Raw genomic sequence first — 18,355 nt, 5'->3', positions numbered from 1 at the left:
TAAAATTGGATACCTGGTCTTTGTTGACGAATCCCCAAATTCCGGCAGCAACTTCACAGGCGAAGAGGATCACCAAACAGGCAAAGAACTGAAGGGAGACAAAATGGTGAAAAAGACTGGTGTTGATTTCAGTAGCCTGAGAAGGCCATATCATAGGTCCTTCCATACATGCAGACAGTGTCATGTACACACAGGTCAAGAAGGATGTCCAGCGCCACTGGCTGGAAACCCATCTCCACAGATCCAGGTGGATGTCCTATGCCCACAGCTCTATAGCGACCTATGCAGAGAACCCAAGAGAGCACCTGTCATATCTATATTCTAAGAAGGGAATACCTCCAAGAATGTTCCATCTTTCGCGGGAGGTCTTGACATGCCCACCGATCCACGGAGGGCTCTCCTGTGCCCAGGTACCCAGAATTGGCCCTTGTCGGCAGGCCAATGAGGACTTTCCTGTGAATGCAAACCAAGGCAGTTCTTCAAAGAACCACCATTGGTAAAAGCCCAAAAAAGGGGCTTGGATCCTTATATTTCTTTCAAAAGCACCATAATTGGGAATGAATTACTTGCCTTGAAATAAGTTTTTACCCTCCCACAATGTTAACTGCTTCCCATGGACCTTCAACAGGGTCACCGTCTCTGCAAACTTCCTTGATTCTTCAAAGAAAAGCTGTTCACCTTCATTGACTCAGTGGGTTCATGGCCCCCTACACTTGAATGTATGCCCCTACACATCAAGAGACTATCACTAACTAAGAGCTCCCTTCCATGTTGCCACCCACATGCACAGAAAGCCCTAAACCCATGTTCACCCACATCCATACTCATAAGCCCTCCAAAGCGTATAGGAGACTGAAATGGCATCACTCAGTGGCGCTGGAGGTAGGTGTGCGGAGGGTGCTACAGCACCCCCAAGTATCCCCGATAGAATTCAGGTGGGGAACAGAGTGGCTGTTGCTTATATATTGTTGAAGCAAGAACTGTGTGTCCATGTGCAAACTAACAGACAACTGTGGTAAGGCTGCTGGTTCTTTGAAGAGCAGGCTGCAAGACTGCAGGCCCAGGGTCTTATGCGCTGTTGCCTTCTCCTTTGACCCGCACTGCACTGCTAGGGTACAGGTGAAAGGAGATCACGGTATTCCATAGGTTTTCTAATGGACATATTAACGCAGACATGTGCTGGCTGGACAAAGTAAACGGCGACATGTTGAACCAGGATGACGTCATCTACATATTCGTACACAGGAGGCCCCACGAAAATCTGTGAATGCCAAGGCCCCCCCCCTCCCCCCTCCAGTATCCGAAATATGCACAGTCCCAGGAGGGTAAACCATGCAGTCAGCCCGGGATAGTAACGCTGCACCAGACATGCACGTCCATCGTCTTGCCCGTCCGGGCCTGCAGTGGGGCAGCTGTCACCTAGTCCAAGATGTCTTCTTCTGGATTTCACAGTCGCCAGGATTTGACTTGTCAATGTCAAGATCCCGAATGACCCATTTGTATTTGGCAGACTTTGCGCGTGGGCGATGCAGACCAGCACTGCTCCGGGGAGCTCTGGGAAGAGCTGGCTGCACACAGGGAGATTTATGAGCATTTCCCGCATGTCTGCCCGCGCTGCGACACTGCCGCCGCGCTCTGCATACAGATAGCCGCGCTGTCCCGCCCGAGGGGAGCGGGAAACACCGGCCCAGCCCCGTGAAGACAGGCAGCAGGCTGGCTGCATGTGCTTGGAAGCACGCTGCACATAGACAGACTGACACTTGGGGGTAACCAGAGTCAACATTTGGAATAATGTATACAGTATATTGGATATCAGTTACATCATATATACCCGTTTAGAATTGGATTACGCGTACGTAGCGGAAAAATTAGGCATTCTACTGGCTAACCAACAGAACACCTGCTAAAACAAGCAGACACCAAAACTAGCAAAGATGCAAATGGAGTCACATCTGGCATGTTCTCGACGGCCACCACGGGGTCTTAGCACACTGTGAATCTCTGCAACCGTGTTTGGAGAAGGAATCACTGCCGCACTCGGCGCCACAAACCCATGACAAGGAGCGCTAGGAGAGCTGCGTTATTAGACGTGGGGGAACCAATAAATACCAGAGCCGAGCCACGGGTCAGGCTCGGATCTTAGATCCCGTGCACGAGCCCCGCCAAGAAAAGGTTTCCTATTTTGCTCAGGACAGCGAATATCACGTAACATAGGAGTTTCTTCGATTCTGAAAAGAAAAAAAAAAAAAAAAGTACGCGATAATGAAGACATGAGTTTTGGTTAAATAAATATACCAAACATCACAGTTTCAGTTGGGGAGAATCCGCTATTTAGTCAGTATTTCTGGTTTCACTTTGTACGAATCAGCCACTAACTGGGCCTTCATTTGCCTCGACTTGTGTAGAGGCTTTGTTTTTACCAGTCTGCATCATTCTGAAGCTTTTGTACAGCACGAACTGGACCCGTAGCACCAGTTTTATTACGAATAGACACCGTATGTAGGCACGGGAAATTTTAAGTGTTGCCCTGAATCCCAGGAGCCGACAACCGGCCTACTACCAAAGTTGCCAGCTCTAACCATGATGAAATATCCAGGGTACAGGGAGGTAGGCAGGCAGAAGTCTCATGAGAGCTCGGCTCGTTATGGGCTCGAGGTTGCAACTCGGCCTAAAGCCGAGCCAGGATTCAGGCTCGAGTTTTCAGTGGCTCGCCCACCTCGATGCGTTACTAAGATAATGCTAGACTTATTCTCTTACCTCATTCGCCCAGCAGGTTTAGTAGTAATTTGATGCCAAGCTCACATGGCCAGAGGCCGCGTGCCACCTTTAAACTCACTAAAGTACACACAAGAGGTATGGAATGCCTGAAATAATATCAGCTACTGGTAATTATTTGGGACACATCCCAGTCCATCCTTATTTCGCACACCATGCCACCTCAGTTTGGACCCAGCCACATGCAAATCAGTCTCGAACCTGCTCCACAAGGAACAGTCCAGCTTGAAATGCCAGGCCAGGCCCTCTCTGAACCAGAACATGAGCAACCCAGAACCGGTTTTGCCCCAAGTTCTCATCAGCCTGGTATAGACAAGTTCCAGTGACACTGTGAGCCCAGAACCAAACCGACGTCTGAACACACCCGTCCACTTAGGGCAGCATTTAAAGTTCAAGTGTTTGCAGTACACCACTAATTCTTGAGCTGTGCCCCCTACTTGCGCATCAGTAGCCAACCAAAGCAAGCTTTATTTAAAAACTGCTCAATTTTTTGGCTTCGATTTGGAACTAAAAGGTGGGGCTATTTCAATAGGACTTTACTAGCACAGGCGGCTAAACGCCAAATTATGAAATCCTAACGTGCCAGAGGGGGAGACAGAGGCCTGAACCCCAGCAATGTTCCAGTCAGTAATCGTCAGGAAGGCTTTTGGCACAAATACTTTCAACTCCTCCTCCTTAAGCCAACTACAAACACCGTCCACCCTTCTTGCAGATATGGCTGCTTCCAGTGGTATAAGCAAGAGTTGTGGGAGCAGCATGGGTGCCTTCTTCCTAGTACTTGCGACGTTAGACCCTAAAAGCAGGGACATATTTGAGGCGTTCTTTTGGTTCGTACGATTTGGACAAGATCTAACTCCACAAGGAGCTCAAGAGTGGGCGGCGGGTCAAGGAGCTATAACAGAGTTATGCTGTACAGGGATCTTCTAAGGCACAAAAATACAAAGTACAAAAGCAGAAACGGACTAGGTAGGACTACATCCAAGGAACAAAAAAAAAAAATCAAGGTGAGGCATAACCTGAAATGTGTGTGAGCACAAGCAACCCCAGAGCGGTTTCTTCCCGGTTAGACCTAATCAGCGAGGAGTAGCTTGGATCCTGTGGCACAAGGTGCCTGGCTGCTTGCGTTCCCTTCCTGACGTTATTTTGCCAAGCAGTTTGGGATGGGCTGTTCCCACGAGGAGCAGGGTCTGTACGAATAGGACTAAGGCAGCCCTCTGCCTAGGGCAGACAATGGGTGAAACACGATGGGATGGAATGCTACTCAAGTTATTGCCAGTGGTTTGGACTATTTGCAAGCATTACTCGTACCACTTTTAGTGAGCTTGAGACCCTAAGCCTAGCCTTACACAAGATATTTCCAGGCAGCAGTTACAAGCCACGTCAAGGTGGTGTATAGCGGTTGTTACGGTGAGTACAATTCTTGGAGCCGCGTCGAGAGGCTGTTTGCATGTTTCAGGAGATTTGATTGTGGGGGAGAATGAGGCATTTCTTACCGTCCCCAGTAGGCACTGCGACTCCTGGATGGCGCCATAACAGCCCAAAAACCCCACGAACATCATCACAGCACCAACAGCAATGAGGATGTAGATCCCTGTAAGAGAGAAATAAAAATGTGGTCTAAAAGAGCATTCTAAACATCCATACTCCACAGCTTCAACAGGAAAACAGTCTCCATAGCATCCAAGATACAGTACAATACATACTGTAAAATATGCAGAGCCTTAAACATACTTTGCACTGTGTCCTACAAATCATGCCCTGAAACACTACACAACATGGCACCTGCAAATCACCCCATACCAGACAGTAACGTAACGCACCAGGTTTATACTTGCACACTGCCTACCCCACATGCACCATACATGGCACACTACAGCAGGCAAAGCCTACAATTGAGAACAGTGAAAGCAGTCCCTGAGACTCTTCTTGATTGGTAAGAAGGACAATGAATGGGCAAGAGGAGCTGGAAAAGTATTAGCAATGTAAGGGGGCTGCAGATTCAGAAGGAGGGAAAGGATCTAGCATACAAAGGGGGATGGGAGTGGAAGGAGAATGTGTTTGAGTCCATGCCAGTGGTCACAGGTAAGTGGAATTAAAGGTGCTGTGGTCTCTTGAGGAAAATACCAGATTCTGTGAGCCTCCTGGATGGCTGCAGATTTTAGCACTCGTGGCACTGGGTTTAAACAAAAACTTAAAATTTGGGAAACAATTGTTAGTTTGTGGAGAGATTAATGGCCAACTGGGATTTAAAAGTTAGTACACTGTGCAGCACGAGCATCCGCCATTTGTCTTCGCTATAGTTTTAAATGACCAGCTGTGATGAAAGCGAGGCTTTCACGTGCCCAAAACATGCGCAGGGTTCGAGACAGTGCATGTTACCATGCAAGGGAGGTCAACAGAGGCCACTGTCAAGGTCCATGGTGTGGGTCATCACCAGGCAGTCTTTGGAAGATCATACTAGCATTTGGAAACCAAAACAGTGGAGCATGCAAGTCTGTTTAATCCGCAGCACCAGAAAATGTTTGCCAGCTCTTCAGCATGTGAAACGGGCATAGGACTGAAAGCGGCAGGTAAACGCAAGGGAAAAGGGAGGATGTTCAGCGACTATCGTTGCTTGTGTGTGGCGGGTTTTGGGCAAAGCATTTTTGATGGTTGACTGGATCAATTTGAATGAAAGATAGGGAGACCCTCAATCCACCCTTTAAACTTTGGTTCATAAATGTCGAGGGCCCACTGCAAAGGAGGAATCTCGAACTCAGAGTGGACCACTGCTCACAGCGGCTAGTGGGTAGGAGTGAAATTAGAGATTTTCATCAAGGTATTTTTGAGTCAACAAATACAGCGTTAAAGAAAAAACTTCAAATCCCAGAATTCAACGTGTTGCTACCCAACTAGTCTTTCCTTAAATGTATAAACCATATGCAGTGCGTGAAAGTCAATTTTGGCTAACACACCTGAATCCTCATAGGAAGCCAAGCCCTATACCGCAGTATAGATTTTTAGCTGCAATTTTTTTGAAGTGCTTTTCTCCTGCCCGTTTTCACTTGCCTCTTTGCTTTTCTGCAAACTTGGCATTTAATCTGATGCTTTGTTCTACCCATGTCTATATGACTTTACCTCTTGTCTATCTGCAAACTTGGTATTTGCAGATTGCGGTTTTGTCTACCGGTGACTGTATGCATTTTTACTCCTAGTCTTTCACCCAAAGATTGTATTAAGCCTCACTACCCATATACCTTAGTGGCTAACCACCAGACTGAGCAGAGGAGACCGCTTAATGTGCTCTGTGATTTTAAACTGCTCGGAAAGTGTATGCAGCACTGGATTTTTGGTTTGAAAAGGGATTAGTCTAAATGTGCGAAAAGCATCATTTAGTGGCTTAAAAATTAACCCCTTAACTGAAAAATAGAATGTGGAAGCTACCAAGCGTGGATTGTGCCGGTCTGTATTCAAGGAGATTACGAATAGAGGAGCACCTCCCTGCCACAGCAGTCTGAGCTTAAGGTCACTTGGCCCTTATATAGATTTTCATGGGTTGTTGTATCTGTTGTGATTGGTTGCTAGGACTTCTATAGGACTAACGGCCTAGGGTTTGAGTTCTGATTAGTTGTTTGGGTTACGGTTCAGATTGAAATCAAGGGCTGGGGTTTCTTATTGGACTTGGGGATTAGGGCTTTGGTTGGGTGTTAGGTCTAGGGGTGAGATTGGTTTATAGGGCCAAATCTCCCATTGGCCCAAGGGTTCTGTCTGGTTAGGGTTTCACTGGCCACTAGGGCAATTTTAAGCATAGGTCTCAGGGTCTCTCAGCCCAGGCATTGCGGCTAAGGTGACTTGTGGGTTGGGCCTAGTGCCGGAGATGCGGACCAATTTTAACTAACAAGCTTCCACCTCAAACACTCCACATCTGGCAACATCCAAGCACAATATCAGCAAAGGCATTCATTCTACTCCTGCACCACAGACAAACCTCATACAGGTGTATTGAGCCATTACACAACCACTACAGAACCCCACAAAGCACACCTAGACACAATTCTACCACAACTATAACACTATGTATGGCACCTGCATTCTCACACAAAACACCACTCTGTCCTATATCACTAACACATCAATACAAAGCTATATCATACATATCTTTAATGAATCCAGACACACACTCCCTGTTCAAACAAAAGACAAGTTCTAGCCTCTACTTGTTCCTTACAGATCCCTTTTCTCATGACAAAACCTATATTCAAATTACTATCACACCATCCACCAACACCCACCTCCTCTTTCTACCTATTACACACAACCATAAAATACTTACACACCACCACACACATTACCCATTCCAGTGATCAAATCTAACACAAACACTGCCAACTATTGTGCATCCCCTCTTGCACCCACTCTTAGCCACCGCACACTTCTCACATCACCAGCCCTGTACTACTCAAATACCACTCACCAGCAGTACCGCACATACAAATCTTTCGCAGAAAACCACATCAATTTTTCCTCACTACTCCACAAATCTCAATATATTATATTGCTTAGGCACAGATTCCATTAAGTAACATGTATTTAATAGTTTAGTCCTATTGTACAAGAAAACATTACTCTGAAAGCTTTACTCTGTCCAACTTTCACCCAACACCTCTATTAATGTATCCTTTAGCTTCACTCTCTCATCCCAAAGCCTTTCTACTACTAATACCTCCAAAATAACCCTTCCTAGACTCCTCCCTCCTCTACGACTCCTGACTCACCACAAACATCAGTTTACAACTATGATCGCATAAACAACCCTAAAGTACGAGTTACTTACCTTCGGCAAGTATGTATCTGGTAGAGTTGTCTAGCCGCAGATTCCTTAACTTTGGATATCCCCAGGCGTCAGACTGGATCCGGAACTGTTTTTTGCAGCAGCACCTTTGCACGCCAGGGGACAGCGCCACACGACCCCGCCCCGACGTCGTCCACGTACGTGACGTCAGAGGTCATACAAGTCCCTCCCGGCGCGATGACGTCAGTTTTCTTCGGAGAAACTTTTCCGCGGCACAATGCGCCAACAAAAAACAGTGAAAGCATGGGAACAGTGTGCGAGGAATGAAAATCCATGAATAAAGGAGGGTGGTGCAAGACACCATCGTAAAAGACAGAATTAGACACTGCCCACATACAAGTGAAAAAGCTGCGAGAAAGAGCCCCATAAGCTAAGTGAAGACCCTTCCCCAAGTGCAACAAGGGAAGAATATCTCAGACAGAAATAGACTGTCATTACCATGTGGAACTGTGTCGTCCAGCAAGAACGGAGCACAGAGAGAACAGTCCACTGCAGGAGGGTATACAAGACTGGCACTGCCCCTATAGTAACAGAGGTCTGAAATACAGGTCAACAGATCCCAAAAGGACGACTGTAGAGGAGACCAGAACAGAGCCAATAGAGAAGGCGGAAGGGAGGGCAGGCAGCAGAAGCAAAGAAAAGAAAAGAAAAGAAAAAAATGAATCTCCTGGTGAAGGTGAACCAAAAGGCACCATTTTACAGTAAGAAACCCCTTGAGAGAGTCAGCTTTATATGGCAATTCTCAAAGGGATGCAAAAATGTGAGCACCAGTGAGAAAAAACAATGGTAACTGAAAGAGGCCAGTGGAGAACCCCACTTGGTAAGGTCATCGCAGAACGGGGAGGCTGGGTGGGCATTAAGGAATCTGTGGCTAGACAAATTCTCTACCAGATACATTGTTACAGAAGGTAAGTAACTTGTACATCTGATAGAGACATCTAGCCGCAGATTCCTTAACTTATAATAGATACCACAGCCATACCCCATGGGGGAGGTGGGTCGGCGACAGAACAGTAACAATCTGAAGCACGCTGATGCGGGCCACCACAGAAACATGCACAGAGCAAACAGCCACAGAGACCACAAAGTGGTGTAGCTAAAATAAGCATAAGACTTCCCAACCAGGCAGGTGAGAACAAACACACGAAATACAGATACAGTGTGTAGACCTAGGACGACTGACATCAGAAGAGCCGTCCCGCAAGCCCAGCTGATATAATATAGGGTGATACCCAATGAAGGAGGCACATCCGAAGGAAGGGGCAGCAGAGGCACCAAAGTACCAAAACGGAGGAAGAATCTCAGAATTCTAGACCACATCCTCCGGCTGGAAGGAAAGTAACCTTTGTCCAAAAAGAGATAACATTCAGTATCTGAACACCAAGAAGGGAGCAGTGCAAACTGGGGGAACCACCCCAGTAACTGGAACGCAAAAAGGGACTTCATTGGCAATTGGCATGCATCACTGAAAAGATCCGACACATGGAGACATTGGACCAGACCTCACAGCCTCGAAGAGAGGTGAAGACGTAGGATGAAGAGTACCCATGGAACTTGTATATATACACACACAATATAAATATACATAGCAAAGACGGGTAAACGGGCCACGACTATGCAACATGGTTGCACAGGAACACACCTAGTGCATTAATGGCAGACGGTAGCTGCATTTGAAGCGGGATAAACTCCCTGAAAACCTCCAAAGGAGGAGAATGAGGCAAATAAGCAAGATGACCCATGACGTACAGAAGAGGCGCCAAGGCACAACATTGAGCACTGTACAACGGCAGATAAGAGCACTAGGTGACACAGAGCCCAAGGGATCTCTTAGGCCCGGTTGACAAAGCAGAGCTATATAATAGCATACAAGTACCCCAACACGGGGAATACCGCTTAGGGCAAACCACAGTCAGAGGACCAGACAACAATCTGTGGAACACTGCCAAAGTATGCTAAATAAAAGGGTAACTACCCCCAACCATACGAAAAGAAGGCCTGAAGCTTACTGCCAGCCTGAAACACAACCCATCTAGAGGATGCTAATGAAAAGGTACCACCCTAGTACAAACGTCCAAGGAATACAGGCCTAAGGTGGAGGGCGAAAGCCCTCAAGGAGGTGCTGAACAGCCGATTCGGCGTGAGTATCAAACAAAACCCCATCAAAGGGTAAAACAAGTCGCTCCCGGATTTTTCCTGGGAAGACGCTATCCCGCAACCAAGCATGGTGCCGCAAGGCAACAGAACCAGCCATAGCCCGGCCTAAGGAATCAGCAGTATCCAAGGCCGAGCGGATCGTAAACTCAGCAAGGTCATGGCCATCCCAAAGAAGATGGAGGTCAACACCCGCGCCTTCAGTGGTGGCGGAGAGCAGAGACTCTGCAGAGTCCCACAGGGCAGAGGTATCCCGAGCCAGGACGCACTGTATTTAGTGACCGTAGGGCAGCAATAGTGGAGGCAAAGATGTTCCGACCCCACGACAAGCCATCTAGACTCTCGGGAGGGAGGAAGCATTAGCCGGGGCAATGAAGGGAAGGCAGTTTGCAAATCAAAGTCCTGCACGTCAGGATGCACAAATAAGCAAAATGGATCATGTGGAGCAGGACTGTGGCGCTGCAAGACAGAACGAGCAACCGGAAGCCGGCCGAACCCAGGTATCCAAAAGTGCATCATTAAGAGACGCTTCAAAGGGCAGCAGCGGCTCCACATTCCCTGACCCACGGTAAAGGACATCAAGGCGAGGGTCCACAGACAAGTGTGCTGAAGGGGGTTGCATCTTAAAAATCCGAGTGGCCAAGGATTCTACTCTGAAAAGCCACTCCAGTCTCTGTAGCCCTCCGTGGAGGGGACAGCAGCTAATCTGTAGGCGAGGGCTGTAAGCTAACCCTCCCAAGACACTGAGGGTGCAACCAATGCCCAACTGAGGGAAGCCCCATTGACGAATGGGGGTCCTGATGGGGCTCTTGAGGGGAGGAGCCTGCCGGGTCCGGGGGCTCCTGAGCATGGGGGAGATCCTGCCGTGTCTACATATTCTAAGGGGAGCACAGGCAAGAATACATCCGGAATCGCCGGGCGTGAGGGCAACGCCAAACTCTCTACAGACGCTCCCGGAGAAGAGTCAACAACCTGGCGTCGATGCGGCGCCAAAACCACTTTAGTCGGCGCCGATCGAGCCCCATCCGGCGCCCAATCCACGACAAGCTCCCCTTCCGAAAGCGCCGGAGCAGCAAGCCTCTGGTGCCACACCGGCGCCCACTCCGCCTCAACCAGAACAGGCTCCAACTCCAAAGAAAGAGGCGGAGCCGGGGAGGCTAGTTTACGGTGCCGACCCTGGCTCCCGACAGGCGGCTGCCTGCCCGGAAGGCAGAGGTGTGCTCGAAGCAAGGCTTTGAGCACCAGCGACCTCCTGAGACACCACAGGGAGCCCCATAGGACAATGCGGCGCGGCAGGGGTGCTATGGGTCGTAGAGGGGGGGACCCAGCTGGGCCGCACCCTGACGACACCATATGGATCGTAGAGTGGGACCCAGCCAGGCCGTGCCCTGACACCACATCTCCGACGTCCCTGGAGATCAAGGGCTCATTTAGCGCCAGGGACGAACCCACCGGCGAGTCAGTCGGGGACCCTGCAAGTAGCGGAGGCCCCGAGGATGCCCCAAGGATGGGAGAGGACCCAAGGGAGGCCTGCAGAACCACGGCACAGGCCTCCATCTGGGTCTGAGTCAACCCCGCACCCAGATAGGGCGGATAGAGGGGGGCGCATGTCCGGAATGTTCCAGGAACCAGTGCCCCCGAAAACAGATGAGTGAGGTCGAGGACCTCGGCGACATGCGCCGCGACTTAATAAATGGAGAACGACGGCCCCAGAGGGCAATCGATGGCAGAACTGGAAAGTAGAGGGGCCCGCCGGCGTTGAGGCCGGGGGACGAGATGACTGACCGGGACAGCCGTGCCAAAAGAAGCTTCATCCTGCGCTCCTGCCGGGACTTCGGCTTGAGGAGTTGGCAGGCGTCGCAGTCCGTGGAGTCATGGTGCTCGCCCAGACACCACATACAGATAAGATGTGGGTCAGTCGCAGATATTTGCCGCAAACAGGCAGTACAAGTTTTAAAACCCAAAGGCATCGCACACTGTTCCAGACACGAAGCCGCGAAAAAGGCCCTGAAAACAGGCCAGAGGAACCGCTTACTCCGGATCCGCGTTGCACTCGGAAAAGGAAGCCGACGTCAGCGCGCCAGGAGGTATTTGTATGACCTCGCTGACGTCACGTACATGGACGATGGCAGGGCGGGGTCGTGTGGCACCGTCCCCCGGCACGCAAAGGTGCTGCTGTAAAAAAAATTCCAGATCCAGTCTGATGCCTGGGGATATTCTAAGTTAAGGAATCTGCGGCTAGATGTCCATCAGATTTCTCTCTCATGTTATTTCCTATGGCTCATCCCAAACCTCATTTTTCTACTCGGATTCTCTTTATCCTAAATCCCTTTCTACAGGCTCTTCACTCCATTTCGCCTTTACTCATCCCACATCTCAACTTACTGCCAATTAGCACTTCTGGTTTTCTTCTATTCGTCAATTACTCCATTCAATCGAACTAACAGACTCCCATGTCCTCTGCTCAAATTAACCTATACCTCCCTATACTAATATTATACTCCTATTTCCCTATACTAATCCACCACAATCCTTTAGCGTTCTGGAGTAGCGTGCTACTCACAGAAAAGTGTTGGCACCTCGTCAGGGGTAGTAAGCGCTATACAAATACAATTGCAATTCCCATCCTTTGGTACGCTGAATGTCCAGACTTTGGGATCACGGGGGAACCTCTTGTTGAATAAAGTCTGAGGGTTCTGTGCCCTGTACATTGCCACTCACCACCACTACTGTTTTTAGTCTTCTCCCTTACTTTTACCTACAAGGCAGGAGATCATTTCAACTCACTCACCACTGTCGATATCTACAGTCTCCCTACTGGTGGAGGTTATGTGGTCAATTGGAGGATGGGACACTCAAGTGACAGACCCGAAAATGACACTATCCACCAAACCACACCAAGCAGGGGTTAAATACACTGCAGACTGGTCGTGTGGTTGAGGGTCTCAAAAGAAATTATCCTTGAGACTCTTAAGACTGTTGTGGTTCAACACAACCCCCCCACCTCCCTTCGTGGATTGATACCAGTATTGTTTGGAAGCTGAATGAACCTCCGCTTCTTTCTCCCCCCTATTGATTAGAAAGTATTCTGTGGGTCACCCTCTGTAGGTGTGTGCTTGTAGCCGAAACTCTGGCAGGGAATGATGATCTAACAGAATGTTGATGTGGAGTTTTTGTTTGGGGGGGTGGGGTGGAGATAGGACTGAATGAAGTGCAGGTTGTTCCAAGGATACAGCACTAACTAATGTTAGGTACCCAAAGCAGACCCGAAGGGTCAAAGATGTAAATGTACCTCCTGTGGCATCCTTGAACTGTTAATGTTAAATCATGATCTACATAACAAATATACTTTTCTAATCTGCTCAGTCGTAAATAGCTAGGACTGTGCAGATTGAAAGAAGAATGTGTGTATTTGTTTCTCTCCTACACTGCCAACTACAGCACCAGATAACACATTACACAGACCCTTTCAGCTGGTTGTGCTGCACCTGGGTATTGGAAAGAATAACAAATATGTGCTCTATCACTCTACCAATTGGTGGAGATAAAGGATATAGTGAAACACATCCTCGACTCCACCAGCCAAATCAGGTACCAGCATAGGCGCATATTTACTTTGTTTTAAATAAAAAATAAAGCTAATTTCTGGTATCACATAGAATCTAATTTCCTTCTTGTGGGACAAGGACTGTTCACATCATCGTGAAGAATAGCCGCCTTTATTCCGTGGCGTCACTGTTTCTGCTGATTCACTCAAACATGTTAGCTATCTTCAGACACTAATGTGCTAGGTTCACACTATCTTGCTCCATTCTTTCTTTAACTGCAAGGATGTCCTGCATTGACAAGCAGGGCCAAAGTTCAGCTTGGGAAAAACATCCGGCAAAGGTTGATCAGGGATCCTTACTGAGCACTACTCAAAGTACTAGTTAGTCCCTACTACAAATTTATGGAAGCAGCATTGGCCAGGTTTCCAATCCACATAGAAAGTTGCATATCCGCCACTCTGCATAGAGTTGTCTGATGGCATTTCTGCACTGCAATCTTTAAATTGGGATTGCCCTTTTGTCATTTCTTCGTTCAAAAGCTTAGACAATATTGCAAGTCACTGTCAATGACCGAATTGACCTATAGCTGGTCTTAATACAAATTCCACTGAAGGTCACTTTCCGGTCTGCAATCTACTGGGACATATCTTTCATCCTCAGATAAGGACACAGGCAACCTAGCTGTAGCCATCATAAATCCATTCTAAATCCCAGCTACTGTTCTTAGTGCTTTTGTGATGCTTCTCTACACTTAGGGTATTTAGAAACTTTCTCCTCCAGATACAGCACTAGGTTCCTCAGGTTTGACCATCTATAGCATTTTCTCTGCTGAATAGGTTTGCCAACAGCCTTCCTCTGAAGACTTTGATCATGTTTAAGCATTGCTGACTCATCTTGGCTAATCTAATTGGTCCGTCACAAGAAAGACCATGATCTGGCAACATCAGTTTTTTTTTTTAGATGAGCTGTTGCTTCTTAAATATCCTGATGTATAACTGGATGTGCACCAGCCCTAAGTATTTGAAACACTGCTCATTTCCAAAAAGGGGATGCCTTCAATGGCATCTGGACAATGTACAAAGAGGCAGTTGTTGCACCTTCAGTAAAGAAAAGCACACCAGAAACCAGTCAATCTGCTTTGAGCTCACTCTACCAGGTTCTATGGAGTTTGCGCTTGAGAAAGCTGGTTTTGAAATGTTGGTATCCTTGACTTGGGGGATATCCAGAGGGAAATGCATTTCTCTTTCAGATAAGGGTGTCCTAATTTGATCTCTTACAAAACTAAGCATCCTTCTTGAAACACAAATCTACTAAATTAAGTAAGAGTCAGTGTTGCTCAATCAATCTCAGGTGTGGTTAGGCTCAGTTTCTTTGCTGCTATGAACGGATGGGCTGCTGTGTTGTGGACAGCCATGGCAATAAAGGCTTTGGAAGATTTTCAGAAGGCCATTCTTCAGATGTTAGATAGGACCCTAAACTGTTAGGCATTTTTTTAAAACATTTTCCTGTGTGATAAGGAGCTTAACTTTAAGAAAATGTACTGGATAGAATGTAGATTAATTTATCCTGATCTGATACTGTAAAGAAAGTGCACAGTCGAAAGTAAAGCTTAAATGTTTTTTTGCCAACCAAGTTAAATGATATTTTGCAGGTACAGGATAAGACAGACTCTTAAGCAAGATGAGGAGCCAGAACAATGGTACTCAAAATGTTGCTCACAGGACCCTATTATCTTTCACTCCAGACGATCTAACTCTATGCCATTGTTGCCCTGGACAAGCATTTCTTCTGCAGGGAAAGTGAAAAGGCTTCCCAGATTGGTCATTCTCAGTGTTGCTATTTCCATGACACTTGTTTCTCTAGTCTGATGCACTATGGCTGGATCATCTTTAATGGCGTGTTTCTCAGAAAGCGCTGCAAGCTTCTTGCCTTGCTGAAATACCCATTGGAGTCAAAAGCAGGAGGCCTCAAAAGGCTTTGGAAGAGTAGAGCATCCGAGAAAAGGGTGAAAGAGCCAGAATACATCTAGTCCAGGCTTTTGTCTCCTGGCATTAGACCAGATGCACCCCTGCCTCAACCTCCTCAATACGGGACCCGTAAATAAACCACATATTTGAATGACCCAATGATGTGCCTGCCAGTGGATTTCCCTAGAAGGCCGACATGGAATTTGCAAAGACTGGACATTGAAGAATTGTGGAAGTTTGCAGAGCACAGTATGCTAAAAGATGTACTATGGAAACCTGCAAAGTGTAATAACTAGGGGATTAAGGAAAATAGCAACATGTGCTACACCTGGGTTTGAAGTGGGCATACACCTACCAAGATTTTAAAATGTTAGTTTCCTAATGTGCTACAAAGTGCACCATCTGCCACAGCAGAAGTCTACAAACTGGGGGCAGGGGAGCAGGCAAGCATCATGCTGATAGCAATTCTTTGTTTTAAATTAAAAGAATATGAGAAGAACTACACTGCTCTGTAATGGTCCATCCCTAACCTCTTGTCATATATATCCTGGCTGAGATTAGGTGTCAAAGCTGAGAGACTCCAAAGATTCCTCAAAGCCTCTTTCCCTTTTCTGATAATCACACTGGATACTTTTACTAGTAATTCCTGGCTGACTATAATAGCACTTTTAGTAATCGTGTCTTTGATTGCTTTTTCACAAGCAGAAACCTAACTTAATTGCAATGTATGTTTGAGGGTATTATTTTGCAGCAATAAAGAGGATTAAAAATATTTTTCTACGAAATGCCCCAAAAATTTTTGAAGGCCATTCCAAACCCCTGTAATATTGTCATTTCTCACTACATTTTAACCAATTTTTCTAAGCTAACATGTTAAAAATGCACTTTGTTCTCTATATTTGCCAGGTGTTCCTTAAGGAGAACTCCAAACCACCTTCATGCTAATTTGTGCTTCCTACTAACTTATAAATATTGTTGGTGCATAAAGGGTTTGAAATCTACTATTTGCCACTAAAGTTGCCTTAACCTACCTGGGGGAGAACCCCTAAACATCCTGGTAAAATTGAATTTAAGTCTTCATAAGTGAACAACATGTCACCGTCCTACTGCTCTTTAAAACGCCCCATATGTCACTAACTTCTTAAATGCTCATGTGGGAGCTCCCTTGCACAATAGTCTTAGTCCTTCCAAATTTTTTTTCCAAGTCTTCATGCAGGAAAAAAAAAAAAATCTTCATCACGTCATTTAAGTAAATAAAATCACAAATAAGTATGTATTGCAATCACTCCAGTTTCAATCGTATTTTCATCAATAATAACGGGGACTATGGGTTCAAACACTGGTTAAAAATGCTATTTTCCAATACAGTGACAACAGCAACTCAGATTTTGGCAGGAACATAGATTAGATGCAATCACAAATCTTTCCAGATGTTACCGTTCATTTTTAAAACACTGAGACGAGCCTACACCTTTAACTCGCATTTGGCTTGCGGCCAAAGGCCTTTCAAGGGATCTGAAACTTACAGTTTATTGCCGATCTAAATGCCACCCACACACACTCCTAACCACTGCTCATAGATAGGTGTTCATTTTGTAGGTTATCTTCATTAGAATACTGGGTCATTTCATTCGTTGCAGCAGCACATCTATACTCACTAGTTCCGTTTCGTTGCAGACTTTGCTCACCATTTCCGCTGAAACCCAGATACTGCTCGATGCTTACAAAAAGGCTGGGGACTTGTGTTACAGAAGTTTAAAGAAGAACCGGTTTTCGCTGACTCATTTGAGCGGGAGCCATGCTGTTCACATGTGCCATTAAGTCTAGAAGGGTTTTCCAACAAAATATGTTCTCATGGGAAGTGACCCTCTGATCCTCCTGAAAGCAGGAAGGAAAACCAGTCAGAGTACTCCACCTAACTTCATCTGAGTGGTATTAGGGCATACCCTATTACCACAAACCACAGGAAAACCAGTCAAAGAGTACTCCACCTAACTTCATCTGAGTGGTATTAGGGCATACCCTATTACCACAAACCACAGGTATGCTGCCAGTAGTCACTTGGGCTTCCAACAGCTAAGGAGCATCTTTTAGCCCATGCTTTGCTATAATTTGGGAATTTTTAGGCTGGAGCATCTCATCTCGTGTATCAAGGAACTCTGCATGCATTTAAACGTGTGGCCTATTGTTTTTACTGGCGTAACGTCCGCCCTGTGTTCCTGTTATTTCTGCGAGCAATCAACCCACTGCAACAGACATTTTTTAAACCCAAAGATGCATCAGCCACTTTCTCAGCCCACACTGTAAAATGTGAGCCAATCACAGAACATAGGTTTTCCTGGTGGAGTTTGAACGGAAGTCTGAAGATGGAGAACGACCAGAGATCTCAATATAGGAATCTTTTAAGGCAGAACAGAGGGAAATTTTCCATAATTAAATTCACATTAATAATCTTCAGAAGAGCAGGGGGAAGCTCCTATGTTGAAAGGGGTCATTAAGATAGGAAGATGGGTGAGAGGGCATGCTGAAATATGTTGACCTTTTGAGGCTTGACAGCAGAGCAAGCATAGTCGATCTCGAGCAACAATGTGTGGGGTGGACTGATGAGGTTTCAGTGTTAACGTCTTTGGGGATGTTCTCATTCATTTCAACAAAGAAAGTGGCAACATTGAGAGCAATGAAACTAAAATAGGAAGCGAGGGATGGTGTAGTAAGATATCCAGGCGAAACGAAGTAGGTTGAAGTAGCAGGTTTACTGAAGAACAACTCCACCCAGCACACGGAGCATCCCCTTAAACAGAGACTCAAACGGCAACTGAGAAGTAACGCCCGAGATTGATCTATGCACTGCCGACTGAAGAAAATATCACACGAATGATGCCATCTTACTTCGCATTTGGTAGCAGCTGGCTTTACATTCAAGGATTGGATGTGTGCGATTTTAACTTTCTTCTGATTGGTTTGATTTTATATATACACCAAAGGGCGGAAATCTTTGGTTTGTTTAATCTGTTGTAATGTTACAAGAAGTAGTCCAGTCTTGGTAGTTTTCATGTAGGTTTTTTAGGTATCAAGTTGTA

General features: G+C 46.5%; 1 protein-coding gene across 1 annotated transcript in view; it reads right to left on the bottom strand.

Moving 5' to 3' along the window:
• Nucleotides 1-18,355, bottom strand: part of CD81 (CD81 molecule) — a 180,243-nt gene that overhangs the window by 75,339 nt on the left and 86,549 nt on the right. The window contains exons 3-4 of the mRNA XM_085644944.1: nucleotides 4,269-4,366; nucleotides 14-88 (exon numbers count right to left, since the gene is read on the bottom strand). Coding sequence (XP_085501070.1) covers nucleotides 14-88; nucleotides 4,269-4,366 — 173 coding nt within the window. The remainder of the gene's footprint in view (nucleotides 1-13; nucleotides 89-4,268; nucleotides 4,367-18,355) is intronic.

The sequence above is a fragment of the Triturus cristatus genome, chromosome 3_1, assembly GCF_964204655.1.
Source record: "Triturus cristatus chromosome 3_1, aTriCri1.1, whole genome shotgun sequence".
Taxonomy (NCBI): domain Eukaryota; kingdom Metazoa; phylum Chordata; class Amphibia; order Caudata; family Salamandridae; genus Triturus; species Triturus cristatus.
This window is presented reverse-complemented; position numbering and strand designations above follow the sequence as displayed.